We start from the raw sequence: 15,344 nt of genomic DNA, 5'->3' as shown, positions 1-15,344 counted from the left end.
ACCATTTTTCCAGATTTAAGTTAAGTGACAGAGCTGTGTGGAGGAAGAAAGGGGAACAGGAAGAGATGCCTACCCATATATTGCTAAATCTTCAGGACTTGGACGAAGAACAGCTCTTGGGGCTGGTTTTGGTGGAGGAACTGTGGATTAAAAAACATCACTAGTTATAAAATTTAAAAAAAAATCATTAGCAACCAAGACAAACAGGTTTTGTCTCTAAATATGAAGATCACAAAATCCACAAAAAATTAAAGTCTGTTCCTTATGCTACATATACGTCATCACATCAAATGAAAAGTAAGTCTTAAAAGTTAAATTCTGAAGCACTAGCAGATGTCAGTAGTTTCTCAAAAACAAGTGAGAAGGAAAATGAAACTTACAAATGCAAGGTGCATAATCACATTTACAAAATGGTAGCATTTTAAAATAGTTTAAAAGTCATGTAACAATGCTGCTTTTTCCATGGGTAAATATTTATGCATTTAAATTATGATACTAATTTTATTGTGGTGGGGGGTAGGGGATGCAGTTGAGATCAGAAATGGGACACAGGGGCTTCCCTGGTGGCTCAGTGGTGAAGAATCCATCTCCCAATACAGGAGACACAGGCTCCATCCCTGATCCGGGAAGATCCCACATGCCACAGCTCAGCTGAGCTCACCTGCCACAAGTACTGGGCCTGCGCTCTAGAGCCTGGGAGCCACAACCACCAAGTCAACGTGCCACAGAGTCTGTGCTCTGCCGTAAGAGAAGCTACTTCAATGAGAAGCCGTGCACTGCAGCAAGAGACAAGCCCTCACAGCAACAAAGCCATGCACTACCACAAGAGGAAAGCCCCAGCAAAGCCAAAAATAAATAAATAAAATTATTTCCGAAATAAAGAAATGGGACATAAGAGGACTTTAATCAAATCTGACAAAATGCGACTGTGTGACATAATTAACAAGTATGTATCTGGTCTCTGCGCCACCCCCAGGTCCTGACACAGAGATCCTAAAACCCCTATAGTTTCTGGAGTGAAAGGGGTACCAAGAGCATCTTTTGCTCTAATATTTGGTCTTTAACCCTAATTTCTGACACAGAGCTCCAACATCCTTTGGAATTTTCTGGGTGATAGGAGAATCCTTTGCTCTAAAGAGATGACTCCTAGTAGGCTTCTGGACAGCCTCAATCTGGGGCTGGTAACCAAGAGGAGGAAGTCATGCTCATGACAAAGCCTCCCAAAACTAGGGGATTCAGAACACTGCAGGATGGATGAAATCATTGAGGTGCTGGCAGGGTAACCTGCCCAGTGAGGGCATGAAACCTCTCCACCCTCTCCCCATACCTTGCCCTAGGCATCTCTTCCATCTGGCTGTATCCTTTATTTCTAAAAAAATGATTAGCAATAGTAAATGAAGTGCTTCCAGAGTTCTATGAGCTATTCCAGCAAGTTATCAAACTTGAGGAGGGGGTCATGGGAACTTTCAGTTTAGAGCTGATTGGTCAGAAGTAAAAGCAGCAACCCAAGGCTTGTGACTGGCGTCTGTGGTGGTGGCATCTTGTGAGACAGAGCCCTTAACCATCAGGCTCTGCAGGAATTCAGGTAGTCAGTGTCAGAACTGAACTGAATTGCAGGACAACCAGGTTGGTGTCTGGAGAACTGATAGTTGGACAGAAGACAAAACCCATGCAGCTGATGAGAGAAGTGTTGTGAACAGAAAACAGATCAGGTTGGGATCAGGGATGGGAGACAAAAGGACCATGACTAATGAAATATAACAGAAGGTGACCAACCTGTTGGTACATACAAAAGGCAAATTCTTTTTTATTTTTTAAATATTAAATGAGTTAGGAATGCCTCTTCTATACATAAGAATGATTTTAAATATTTTTTTCTCTCTCCTACCAGCCACCCTCTGGAATTACCAAGCACACACACCTGAACACAACTGTGTAAAATGAGCCTCACCTGGGGTTTCCTCTTGGTATCTGGGTTCCTTGCTGGGCTCCATGCTGCCCGCAGCCGCCAAATCCCCAGTGGACTTAAAGGGAGTGGGTGTGGCGCCCATCCTGGACCATCTGCTCTGCATGTCCTCTCTCGAACTTAAGCACACAGCATGTTAATGTTTCATCACGTGACAGATTTGCCCACAAGTATGCGTATACACACACAGGGACATGTGCAAGGGAAAACGCGTATCATCTTACTTTGGTCTCTCCTTTAGCTTTTCATTTGAGGAATGGTAATCATAATCGGAATACTGCTGCCGTCTCTCCTCTGGAGAAAACGATCGGTTGGACTCTATTTCTGAGATATCTGGTTTCAAAAATAAGAAAAGTCTTTTTAATGAAACATTTAAGACCTGTGCCAGAAATTATTCAATTCTCTGAGCAAGGAAACATGGAAAATGGAAGAGAGGGCAGACAGTAAATGTGCTATTAAATAGTTTGATAGTCTTCCCTCGGGGGGGGGGGGGGGAATCTGATAGCTTGAACAGAAAGACATTAATTAACAAAGAGAAATCCAAATTCAGAATTTTATGTTCCTCATTCATTATTCTTTCCATCAAAGCTGCCACTGAAGAGCCAAAAGCCAATGATGGGGATTTTATAGATGGAAAGATACACAAACTCATTTTTACCATACAACAATGCTTCTCAAACTTTAATGTGTATACATGTCACCTGGGATCTTGTTAAAAGGCAGTTGTTCTGGGTAGGGCCTGAGATTCTGCAATTCTATCAAGCTCCTGTATGACACAATGCTATTAGTGGATTGAGGATGACATTTGGAAAAAGCGAGGTAAACTGCAAGCTCCTTGCAAGTTGGGATTATTTCTCATGCTCTCCTTGTTCTCCTGTACTCCGAGCAGTAACCACTTGATTAAACATTTTATATAATAGAAGTTAAACTAAGTTTTAAGGTTTTATGAAGTAATTCTTTTAAAAAGCAAGTCCATTTCTAAACTTGAGCACTTAATATTTTCTAAACTTTTCTGCACAAAGGCAATACTAGATGGTTACGTAGGAAATGCCATGGCTAGTTATTTTTATTGGTAATTTTTACATGGTTAAAATGTTATCCTGTGTGTTGTATATCAACTATATCTCAATTTAGAAATCATAATAAAGACATGCCTAAGAGCCAAAAAAAAAAAAAGAATAAAGCACAAAATATCCAAGACCAGTTTGAAGGACATGAAGTTGGACTTGTTTGTGGAAATAAACAAAGACTGACCAACTAAATAAATGATGTTATCCTATGTACTATTCATCTTCAAGTTAAAACTAAAAGAAATGAATACATCTTCATACAAGAGGTGACACAAATTCCAAACCAATGAATACTATAATATTCAGCTGTTCTAACTGATTCCTTATTATAGTCTACCAGTTTTAGCTATCCTCCATATTGTCTTCTCTTTGTTGGAAATATTAATAGCCACTTCAAAAATATCACGTAAGAAAGCCCAAGAAGGAGTAATTTACAAATGTATGTGGTTAGTTCTTTTTGTTTGTTTAAATGTTTATTTATTTGGCTGCACAGGGTCTTAAACGCAGCACACAGGATCCTTAATTGCTGCATGCTGGATCTTAGCTCCCTGATCGGGGACTGAACCCAGACGCCCCGCATTGGGAGGGCAGAGTCTTAACCACTAGACTGCCAGGGAAGTCCTGTGGTTAGTTCTCTGAGCCACTCCGATATACATTTGTTTACTCACAAGTTTTGTATTCAATGGCCTTAATCAGAGTCCACTGGGACTCTTAAGTGCACCAGAATTCCATACTGGAATTCTAACTTCAATAGACCCCTTAATAAGAAAATAACAACCTAACTAGGAATTAAAGTTTAAAAGAGAGGTTTCTGTTAGGAATTTAACTTCCAGCTGAACGGCTTTGATAAATAGAGATGAGAATGCGGAAGCAACAGCCTTCCTCACTCCCAGCTAAGTTCACACCTTCCCCTTTCTTTACCTTCTATTTCTGAGTCACTGTCATTTAATGAGGGGATGTTGATGAGCGTCTGTTTGCTGTCCCTCAGCACCACGAGCTGGAGTTTCCCTCTTGACTTTTCTATCAGTTTTCGAGCATCCGTTAAAGACATGTTCTCAGTTACGGTTCCATTTATCTGTGTATGTGAAGAACAGTAATGTTCCATGTAATACAACTATTAAGAGTGAAACAGAAAAGTTCTTATTTCCCCTACTAAAAATGGAAAGGCTCTGCTCAGCTATTCAAACAGACATGGGCTTTAAGATGATAGAATGAACAAAAATGAATTATCCTTTAAATTAAATATAACCTTGCATGTCTGAAACCCAAACACAGGCATGAAAGCTCAAGTGACTCTGTGAATTTACTGAACTTCCAAGTTCAAGACAATGGCTTGGTTTACTACTGGAATATGTTTCCTGACTGAAGAGGTTTACAAAAACTATTAAATATTCAGCATCCATATATCACCATGTCACCCTCTCATCTTTCCTTCATTCAGAAAACAGGAGCTTAAACTTTAAATAAACAGGGGAAGAAGGATGTCTTTGTTGAGATTCTTTTCTTTAAACTGACATTCCTCTATTACACATCTCTAAGTCTAGTTTTCCTGATTAAAAACGATCTCTTTGCTATTCTTCCTGGCTTTGTCTTACTATTGAGACTCCCATCTCAACAAAGTTTCACTGTGCTGGAACTTAAATGTGGAAATGCGGACTATGAAGCCGAGCATGAACCTGGCTGTTCTCTGCCCTTATCCGCCCACCTTGAGAATTATGTCTCCTTCATGCAGGTTGCCATCTTTAGTTGCTAGACCGGTTCTGGTCATTTCCTTTATGAAGATCTGACTCCCAAGCCGGAGACCATATTCTAGAAGACAAACACAGAAATATACACATATTTCATTAACATGTCCAGAAAACTGAGTCTGGCTTTCAGGACTAACTACTTAAAAATATGTATGAAAAGTTAATTTTGCATGTGGGACAGTGTATAAGACCACTGGCTTGAACTTGTCAAAACTGTCAATGTCATAAAAAACAAAAGAGGCAGAGAGATTGTTCTAGATTAAAGGAGATACCAAAAAACAAACACACTGCATAAAACTTCACTAGGTCCTCAATTCAATGTGTGGGGTACAGAGGGGCTGGTGTGGGGGTGAGGGTGGATTACATTATTTTGGAGTAACTTCGAAATGAACTGGGCTATAATATATTAAAAGGCATATTCATACTAATTTCTTAACAGTGATGATGGCATTATGGTTATGTAAGAGAATGTTCTTGTCCTTGGGAGATACCCACCGAAATATTTAAGGGTAAAGGTCATCTTGCCTGCAACTTATTTCCAAAACACCAATTAGAGACAGAGAGGAGGTAGGGGAAGAAGAGGGGGAGGGAGAAAGGGGAAAAAGAGAAATGGAGCAAATGTGGCCAAATGTTAAAAACTGGTAAAACTAGGTGAAGGCTATTTGAGTATTCGTCACAAAATTAACACTTTTCAAAATAAAATGTTGGGGGAAGAAAAAAAAAACACAATTCAGTACAGGCATGTTCTATTGACAATCCAGTTGCCTATAGGAAGGTACCACCAATATTATACTCTCTATCTGTAACAAGTTAAATTGTGTAGGGTTTGGCACTGAAAAAACTTCAGTGTGCGAAGAAAAGGGATAAATAAACCAGCAAAGCAACAAATACAGTATTCAACTAAAACTGGCACAGCTCTGGGGATTCATGGGCTTAGTGTTGCTCTCAAAAGAAAAACCACTGTATTTACTAAGTATACATATACTATAAAATATTTTAAATATTATTCTGATTTTACTAAACTTGTAAATAGACATTATTTTGAGGATGAACTTTGGTTATTTTAGGAAGCTACCTAAACCTGCTGCTGCTGCTGCTGCTGCTAAGTCGCTTCAGTCGTGCCCGACTCTGTGCGACCCCATAGACGGCAGCCCACCAGGCTCCTCCGTCCCTGGGATTCTCCAGGCAAAAGTACTGGAGTGGGGTGCCATTACCTAAACCTAGCAGGTTTTAAAAGAGGCACATTCAAATTTTCATTGTTATTGTTATGGGCTAAAATCTTATCAGTTCAAAATAACTTTTTACTACTTAGACATAGATTTAAAGATCAGTTTTAAGTGACTTACCGTAAGTTTGCATCAGATCTTACAATGATTTAACTGTGTTGAGGTCCACCCCTACCTTATTAGAAGATGACTCTCAAGAAATAATAAGGGTAAGATGGATGACATTTTCTTTCAAGGATGGCAATTCCTTACTGGTTAAACAGCCTCACAGTCCAGCACAGAAGGCTGAGACAAACCTCAGCCATGAATTCTCATGTGTCTACAATTCCTCTATTCTTTTAAAAACTGTACTCTTACTGTAAAGTTAACAAATAAGTTGCTATTGATGTGTTTGTGGGCATCTTTCAAATTAAGAAAAAAATCAGCTGACCAGCTTCTAAGACTTTTACCAGCATGTCTATCTAATACCCATGAAACATGTAAATGCTGGGCATATGAGTGGATCATATTTACCTTAATCAAACGAAGGTCTTGCCAACAGCCAGATAGTTTTAAAGATTAACTTTTACGGAACTCTAGCCAGTTATGCTTAATTATTACGTAATCTTAGCAAAGTGAAAGTGAAGTCGCTCAGTCGTGTCCAACTCTTTGCGACCCCGTGGACTCAGGCTCCTCCGTCCATGGGATTCTCCAGGCAAGAATACTGGAGTGGGTTGCTATTTCCTTCTCCAAATCTTAGCAAAAGGTGGCTTTAAAAATCTTTTTGAAAAAGTAGAACTTTGGGAGGAAAACAATGAACACTGAATTCCAAGTTTAAAGAACAAAATGGCCCAGGAGGAGTAAATGTCATATCTGCAAAGGGGCATGAGCTCCCTTTGTTCCTTGATAGTATTACTAAGGCCAGGCATGACTTGGGCAGTTTCTTAGGACACGCAACATCTTTTTTAACTGTGGATCACAACTCATGAGTGAATCTTGAAATCAATTTAGTGAGCTGTGACCAGTATTTTTTAATTCAATGTAATGGAACTGTTCAAAAACCAGCACACGGTAAGGATTGTCCCATGAAACAGTTGGTCAAGTTTTTCACATATTGGTGCACCCACGATTATTTGCAGCATGTGGTTCTTTCTGTGGCAGGAGTAGGAGGGGGAGGAGAAGGCAAAAGAGGAAGAAGCAGGAGAGGAGAAGGAAGAAGAGGAAAGTACTGAAGAGCACTACAGCGGGGAGCTTGGGAACCTAGGTGCAAGTCCTACAGAACATGCAGTAGGCCTCTGTGAAGGATGCCTCACATCAAGTCATCTTTCTCGAAACTCCTCGACAGTCCACAATCTGGAAGCAGAATGGTTTCCACTCTGCAATTCTTGGGGGTTGATGATGTCATTATCTAGGATGATAAGACTCTCTAGAATCCTTAAACCAGCTAAGACGCACATTCCTCAGAGATCATACAATCTCAACGTTCACCATTACTTTCTGGGCCTGTGCTCCAGGTATCCTGTTATTCACATCCTTGCAATTATTTCAATATCTTTTCAGTATCAGGTCTTCCAACAGGTACCCAGTTCTATAACTCAACTCTTTATGCACCGCTAGAAGAGCTAAAGAAAACAAACCCTTTCATCTGATAGGCTCTTTAAAAGTGCAAATTCCCAACCTTAAAAGCAAGCGATCTTACACATTACACTCTTGGACACTCATCTTTTTTCCTCTTGAAGAAGAACTAGAGAATGAAAAGAGATAAAACGTATATTACAAGGAATTTAAAATGTTGAATGCCAAGAATCAATGCAAGGAATATCACAACATGGGGCTCTAAATCCCTGTTCATTCACCTACTTGTTTCCTGTCATTTATTTTCAAGGCATGAAGTTTAAGTTCCAACTCTACCACTTACTTATCAGCTTCAAGATGTGGGCAAGTCACCTCCCACCTCTGAGTTTCACCTAAACTGCAAGTAATACTGCTTTGTCTACCTGTCACCCAGGGCTTTAGTGAATTTGGACTTGATTAAATGTGTGCAAATGCTCCAGGCACATGACATGGATCAGCAGTGCAGGACAGAGCCCACCTCATCCGTGGACACACCATAAATCTCTCCTCACATACCATAAATCTATCCCCACCTGTAAAAGAGGAGCGAAGTGTCCTACCCACCACGCAGGCTTCTAGTGAGGATTAAAGAAGAAAATATTTATTCCACAGAGGCCCTGGCATTGAGCAAAAACTCAATCAAGACTGGCTGGAGTAGCATCCTCTACTGTGGTTTCATTAGTTTAAGCTGCTTTGGGTTCACCAGGAAAGCGTAACACAAGGGGCCACCCAAGTGCCTCTGATTCGGGGGGGGCTGGGCTGGGGCCTAAGAATCTGCCTTTCTAACAAGAGTCCAGGTGATACTTATGTGGCTTTGAGAATCACTGGCCTATCCATTTAAAGCCAAATTTCTGCCACCTGGCTCTGCCATTGATGATACAACTCTGTGCAAGTCAACGGACTTTTCTGCACCTCAAGTTTCCTTGTCTATAAAATAAAAATATGAATAATACCCACAGGAGGTGGTGGTGAGGATGAAATGAGCTAATCTATGCGAAGCATTTAGGTCAGTGTGTGGAACAAAGCAGGTACCACGGAAGAGTTAGCTAGTGTTACAGTGCTTTTCTTCATCACGCATGCCTACCTTCATTTGCTTTGCTTTTCATCAGAAGGACCCCGATGGGCTTGTCCGAGTCCGGCCGCCCCCGGGGCTCCGGGCTGGGGCTGCGGGAGTGGAGGTGCTCACGGCTGCGGCTCTGGGACGCCCCATACCGGCCATCAGGCTGGGCCCTGTGGCCATACTCCCCTTCGGGGGTGTAGGCGCGATCGTAGACCGCGTCAATGTTCCGGCCGCGGCTGCTCTCCCGGGCTCGCCTGTAATCATCGTGGTCCAGGCCCCGCTCGAGGCTGCGGCCACGGCTGCGCTCCCGGGCTCGCCCATAGTCATCGTCGTGGTCCAGGCCCCGCTCCAGGCTCCGGCCCCGATCCCGGCTGCGCGCCCGGTCGTGGGAACGGCCCCTCTCAGGGCTCTCCTCCCAGCTGCGGCTGCGCCCTCCGCGGCTGCTGGGCCGGCTCCTCTCGCTGTAGCCGCTGCGGGCGCTTCTGCCATCAAACTCGTCCATCACCTCGAAAGCCCGGTCATCTTCGTGGACAGGAGGACTGTCCCGCAGCGGGGCCAGCTGGACCTTCCGGGGCCTCTTGACCACCTGTCACCAAACAAACAGAGGAGACACAAGACAATCCCAACCAAGCAGAGAGAATATAGTGGTTAAGAGCCCGGGTTTCCTTTCCAGCATAACTGTGCGTTCCTACCCAGGCTAAGCCTCAGGATCCTTATCTTTAAAACAAGAAGGATAAATACCTCAGAGTGTTAAGAAGAAAGTAAGACAATGAGTATAAAATGGAGCACAGTTGCTCCAAAAATCTGCTTCTACTCAAAAGTGTGAAAAGCACCAAGAGGCTTTAAATCAAGAAGTTACAAAAATGAAAATGTGGAAAGTGAGACATTCTGTATAGGAGTGCCTAGGTTCATCCATAAATCATGTCATTCAAAGTGGGGGGTGGCATGTAGGAGGAGAGAGGAGGGCAAAGAGGCATCCTTCTAGATTCAAAAGGACTGATGAGATAAGGACCAAGTGTGACTCACGAATTTTGACTGGCTCCTGGATGGAGAACAAAAACAGTCTATCAAAGTCACCTTAGGACATGGACTGTGTACTAAATGACGCAGTGAAGTTATTATTACTTTTCTTAAATAGGATATCAGTAGTATAGTTATGTAGATGAATGTCCTTATTTAGGAGATTTCAGAAGTAAGAAGGGTTGAACTGCCGTGTCTTGCCCCTTCCCCTCAAATGGTTGACTAAAAATGTCTTTATATACACATACAGAGAAAAATTAAGTGAATACAGCAGAATATTAACACTATAGAAGATATGTGTTGGTTATACTAATCTTTGAACTTCCCTTTTTGTTTGAAAATTTTTACCATATAAAGCTGGAAAAAAAACATCAAATACCACACACCCCGTGTATCCCCCAGCACTGTCCCTAACACACCATGTTCCAGTTCTCGCTCAGTGTGTCCACTTGCCCTGCTGGAGTGAACACTCCTTACAGCTCAGACCTGTTCCAGGGCCAAGCGGATTTTCAACCAATGTTTGCTGAATGACTGAGTGAGCTGATAAATGAGTGAATGGCACAGACTGCCAGTTATCTCCAAAGAAATGCGAGTTTATGAAGAAAGATCGTGATCCTGCGAGACCTGTTACAAATGAGTTTATGAGCTCATAATTTAGTTTCTAAATTAATGCAGTTTTACCATTGTTTGCAATCTAGCTAAATCTCTTAGAGAACAATTATCTAACCTGGCTCTTCAGGCAAATTCATTCAGGCAAGAGAGGCACTGGTCTTAAGTTAGGAGAAGGATGAGAAGGCAAGAAGGGATCTTTACATCAACCTTAGTTAGCATCACCCTCCCAACATACTGAGGATACAGAGGGAGTGGTCCCTAGATTGTGCAATTCTGTCAAGTGCTGAAGAGTAAGTAGTAATTTTCCTCTGGGCAAAAAACAAAGCTCTACGGAGTCAAGCTGAAAACAAACCCAGGACATACAATGGCAGCGATCTTCCCACTTTTCCTCAGCTGCTGAACAGCAAATGAATGGAGCACGTCTTCCATGGGGGTGCCATTAACCATGACCACCCTGTCATTCTCTCTGCAAACAAAACAGAAAAATGGGATATGAAAAACCCCCAGCTTGCCCCTATGAATCATTTATTTAGGAACAAATAAAAGCAAAAGATTGACCCAAAATTTTTATTAAAGGCTCAGTGTCTAATGACTCCTGAGGTTTAATCTGTCAACTCGGTCTGAGCTCTTCAGAGGAAAGAACCCAGGAGACTCTCAGAGCGCTTTGGACAGTGTCTCCTGGAAACCATCTGTGGAGAAGGACCCAAACCCATGGGTCCCTCTGAGTCGCTGGATGGCACTAAGGTCTGAGCACAGAGGGAACTTGTACATCAGGCCCTCCTTACCCACGGTGTTTGGTGGAACACAGTACATGGTATGCTCTAGCAAATCTACAGATGACCCCAAAGGAGGCTGACAGTCACTTGTGTTTTGGAGGGGATGAAGTCAAGAGCTTGCCTCGGCTTCTTAAAGAAATTTTGAGGTCACAGAACCCTAACTCTTAATTTTATCTCATCCCAAAAATGATGTAAAATTTCAACCATGCTCTCTGTATGAAAGAAAACTAACATATATATATGTTCCTTTCTTTTTTTAATTTTAAAAGTGCACACCACCAAAAGCCCCCTGTCCAGTGGACTGGCAGGGATTGGGAGCAGGAAGAAGGACACTCACTGAAGCAGCCCGTCGGCAGGCCCACCCGGGAGCACGTCAGAAATGACGATAGATGTTTCCCCATTTTCAAAGTGGGGGTTGTCTCTGCCTCCAGATACTGCAATTCCAAATCCTCTCTTGGAATCCTGGTCATTGAAGTTAAGATAAAAATTAAAATAAAATCCTCTATAAGTGGCTTTCAGGATTTATTACCAGCAGTCAATAAAATAAAGGTCAAACCAATAACCAGAGACAGTTCAGAAACAGAAGGCTTAGAGAAACAAGTGAGAAATGGAACACGGCATCATCATGGTTAGCCGACAGGTTTATAAAGGGAAACACCTTATCTAAAAGGAACAGCCTTGTGAAAGCTGGACAAGATTAATAGCACAGACTGGAGTTATCACTAGAAGCTGGCAGGGGATGGAAATTACATCTTCTGTCCAAATAAGAATGTGCTATTGGAATCACCAATCACATCTGTTCTCATATCCAGGCCTGAGCTGGAAAGGCTTGTCACAACTCAATCTGTGCGAAAACCGTATTTTTAAAGAATACCTTTAACTTACAAGTTAGAGGAGCTAATGGTCTTGTTTAATACACAGTGAAGAAGAAGTATATGGATTTTAAAGACAAAATCTGAAGATGAACTTATTTTTGACATCTTATGAGAGAGCAAAGTATTAAATTCTTTTCTATATGCATTTAGGATGGAAATAGAGATGAATGAGATTGAAGATTAATCTAGAAATGTATAAGGGTGAACCCAAATAATACAGAATCTTAATTCATTTCAGTGTTCAGAAAAGCTAAGCTCCTGGATTTCACCCAGGTGACTACATGGACTATATGTGGACTATATTCACATCCAGGGATATATGTGGCTATAAGGCTAAATAAGGGTTTGATTATATAAAAAGCTATTCAGAGAATAAAAGAAACCTTCACCCAAAAAAAAGTTCCCATGTGGGGCCCACTGTGCCAGTTGACAGCAAACAGAAACACAGAACAAGCTGAGCTGCTGTCCATTAGCCCCACGGCTTTGAGTTTGGCAGGACTGTCGCCTGATACCAGTTTCCACACAAAGAGAGCTCCATCCTCTGCACCAGCTCCTCACCTCTGCCAATTTGTGGTTTAAATTCAAATGGTATACGGCGAAAGGGCAGAGAAAACAGTCAGAATGGAAGCCCCAGAAAATGACAAGAGGCGAAAAATAAGACCTAAAGGGGGAAGGCCCCTCAACTCAGGAAATCATGATTACCGCTCCAGAAGTTTCAGCACCTGAGCATCCATCCGTGTTTTTCTATCTGAATTGACTCCATACATATTTATTCAGAAACCAGTTTCCACTGAAGTCATGGTCTAAAGTTCACGGCTGTGATCAAAGGAAAACTCTCCCTTTGAGGAACTCAGACTCCACCTACACAGTGACAGAGACTGGAAGGACTCAGAGTGGAAAAAGACCCATACAGGGCCCAAGAAAATCATGAGGCTGACCAAGGCAGCTTGATGAGTAAGACTTTGGAATCACGAGTGTGTGTTTAGTTCATTTAGCCACACACAAATCACTTACAAGTTCTTAATGGCTGTACTTGTCTTGCGTGGGGCTAACACCTATCATGCCTACCTCGAACTTTGCTGTCAGAATAAGCATCATTAAAAATCTGATTAACTTAGCCCCATTAACACAATCAGGAGTGAGACAAGGAATACAACCCATGTCTCCCTAGTGCTAAACCAATGTTTTAAAGTTCTGTTTGGACTTAACACTCAGTGAGGAAATGATGTTATAAATGCTATACTTAAAAGTACAGATATTGTAGAAGCTGCCTTAACATTAAACAGAACAGATTATTTCCATTCCTCCCTTTCTTTCCTCTGTTTTCCTGTAAAACATTCTATCTGAAGACGTGAATACATTAATGAATCTCTATGACTCTTCTATATTATACAGATCTTAGCCAAAAAATAGAACATACAAATCCTTGTTAATGCAGTAATTGTGTCTGTGTACAAATAAATAAGATCCATGATCTGTTATGGTATCTATAAATGGAATAATAGTCATCATATGTCCACTCGTATGTGGAATCCAAGAAAAGATATTAATGCAAATGAACCTACAAAACAGAAACAGAGACATAGAAAACAAACTTACGGTTACCAAAGGGGAAAAGGAAGGGGGAATAAATTAGGCATCTGAGATGAACAGATACACACAACTATACATAAAGTAAACAACAGGGTCCTGCTATAGAGCACAGAAAACTGTATTCAGTATCTTTTAATAACCTATAATGGAAAAGAATCTGAAAAAGTGTGTATGTGTATCTGTATGTGCTGTATACCTGAAACACAGTCAATCAACTATACTTCAATTAAAAAAAGATTCATGATCTGTAAATACTAGAACAGATTGTAGCAGATATGACATACGAAACACTCACCTTCTGTAGGGTCACGGTGTACTGTTCCCATATCAGTTCTTCCATGCCTGGAGCCTGTTTTAAAAGAATCAAAACCAATTTGATTTAAACCACAAGCATTTCAATGATAGAAATAAAATTGTAATTCAAAATGTCTCCATAGAAAGTCCAGCTCACACATTCCACACATCAAAAAGAGTGGGAACATTATACTACTTATTTCCAAACACACTTTCCTTCAATGAAATGGCAGTCTTAACAATACAAGGAAAATTAGTGAAATACATACTGAGAGATACACCCTAAAAAGGAAGAAATATTAAGTGTTAAGCTTTTTTCTTATCACCACTCCAAAACACGGTCATGATAAAAGTGCTTATCTAGAGTTGGAAACAGATATATTTCAATTAAAAAAAAAATTCTCATTCGTCCTGTCAAAAGCAACTTCCTAGGCAAGTTTATGCATTTTTAAGTCTAAGGGAATCCTTGGCCTTTATCAAGAGAGTGCCAAACTTGATACTATTTGTATCAAGGTCTGTGGGACCCCTTGGCCTTTTCCCCATCAGCATTATGGGTGTAAAAGATGATAATGCCAGCATAAACAGACCCCTAGGTGTCAATTTCTGACAATATTCTAGACAAACCTGAAAACAGTGGATATCATTTCATAATCGTAATAATCCATTAAATGCATGCTGGCTTTGAGGGGAAATCCTTAAAGTCAAAAAATGGCAAGAAAGCTGAAAGCCAGAGAGATAAGGGCAGCACTGCAGCAGGCATTTCAACAGGAGGCTGGAAAGAGAGAAAACTGTAGATGTAAACAGGGTGGAGATCAGATCAGAGTGGATGTATAAGGGGGAAAAGCATGTGAGGCAGATGGAGACAGCAGGCACAGCTGCCTGTCTCGTTCTTGGCTCTGGGCAGAGTGGAAATAACTAAAAATATCTCCCTGGAGAATTCCTGTATTGAGAGACCTGTACTCACTCAGGCTTGAGACTGAAATTCATGTTATAGATGTGACGACACCCTCCCCTACTGAAACACTCATACCCAAAGTGGTTCTACACTGGCACCACCACCCAGGTACATGGAGTGAATGAAATACTCCAGGAACACACTAAAATTACCCAGGAACACACTAAAAAGCAGGCTTCAGAGAACCCTGCAGACAAGTATCTGTGGAACACGAGTTCACAGTTTAAACACAAACACAAAACAGGTCATCATTAGTGAGAGTTAAGAGAAACTGCAGAATCAAAGTCTGTGGATTTTGGAAAAAATCAATCACAGACCAAAAGAAAAGTATAATATGTCTCATGTGTTTTTCATAAGAAATTAAAAAGGGGGAATTCAAAGTGTACTCAAAGAACAGTATCAAAAATGATCAGGCAAATCTAAACTTTTTTTAGAAATAAAAAAATACGATAATAAAATTAAGTTTAAAAATGGATTGAACCACATACCACAGAAAGTTAAAGATAATAATGAATTGGAAGAAAGATGTGAATAAATTACCCAGTGCAGCACAAAT

General features: G+C 41.1%; 1 protein-coding gene across 8 annotated transcripts in view; it reads right to left on the bottom strand.

Annotated features, from left to right (window-relative positions):
- TJP2 (tight junction protein 2) overlaps positions 1 to 15,344 on the bottom strand; it is a 96,421-nt gene that overhangs the window by 24,530 nt on the left and 56,547 nt on the right. For all 8 annotated transcript variants that reach the window (XM_068974107.1, XM_068974106.1, XM_068974109.1 and 5 more), the window contains exons 2-10: positions 13,835 to 13,888; positions 11,409 to 11,533; positions 10,659 to 10,761; positions 8,688 to 9,249; positions 4,742 to 4,845; positions 3,958 to 4,111; positions 2,191 to 2,299; positions 1,952 to 2,085; positions 74 to 140 (exon numbers count right to left, since the gene is read on the bottom strand). In XM_068974107.1, the coding sequence (XP_068830208.1) occupies positions 74 to 140; positions 1,952 to 2,085; positions 2,191 to 2,299; positions 3,958 to 4,111; positions 4,742 to 4,845; positions 8,688 to 9,249; positions 10,659 to 10,761; positions 11,409 to 11,533; positions 13,835 to 13,879 (1,403 nt within the window). In that variant the 5' untranslated portion in view covers positions 13,880 to 13,888. The remainder of the gene's footprint in view (positions 1 to 73; positions 141 to 1,951; positions 2,086 to 2,190; positions 2,300 to 3,957; positions 4,112 to 4,741; positions 4,846 to 8,687; positions 9,250 to 10,658; positions 10,762 to 11,408; positions 11,534 to 13,834; positions 13,889 to 15,344) is intronic.

Source organism: Capricornis sumatraensis, chromosome 6 (assembly GCF_032405125.1).
Source record: "Capricornis sumatraensis isolate serow.1 chromosome 6, serow.2, whole genome shotgun sequence".
NCBI lineage: Eukaryota > Metazoa > Chordata > Mammalia > Artiodactyla > Bovidae > Capricornis > Capricornis sumatraensis.
Note: the sequence above shows the minus strand (reverse complement) of the source record. Positions and strands in the feature narration are given on the sequence as shown.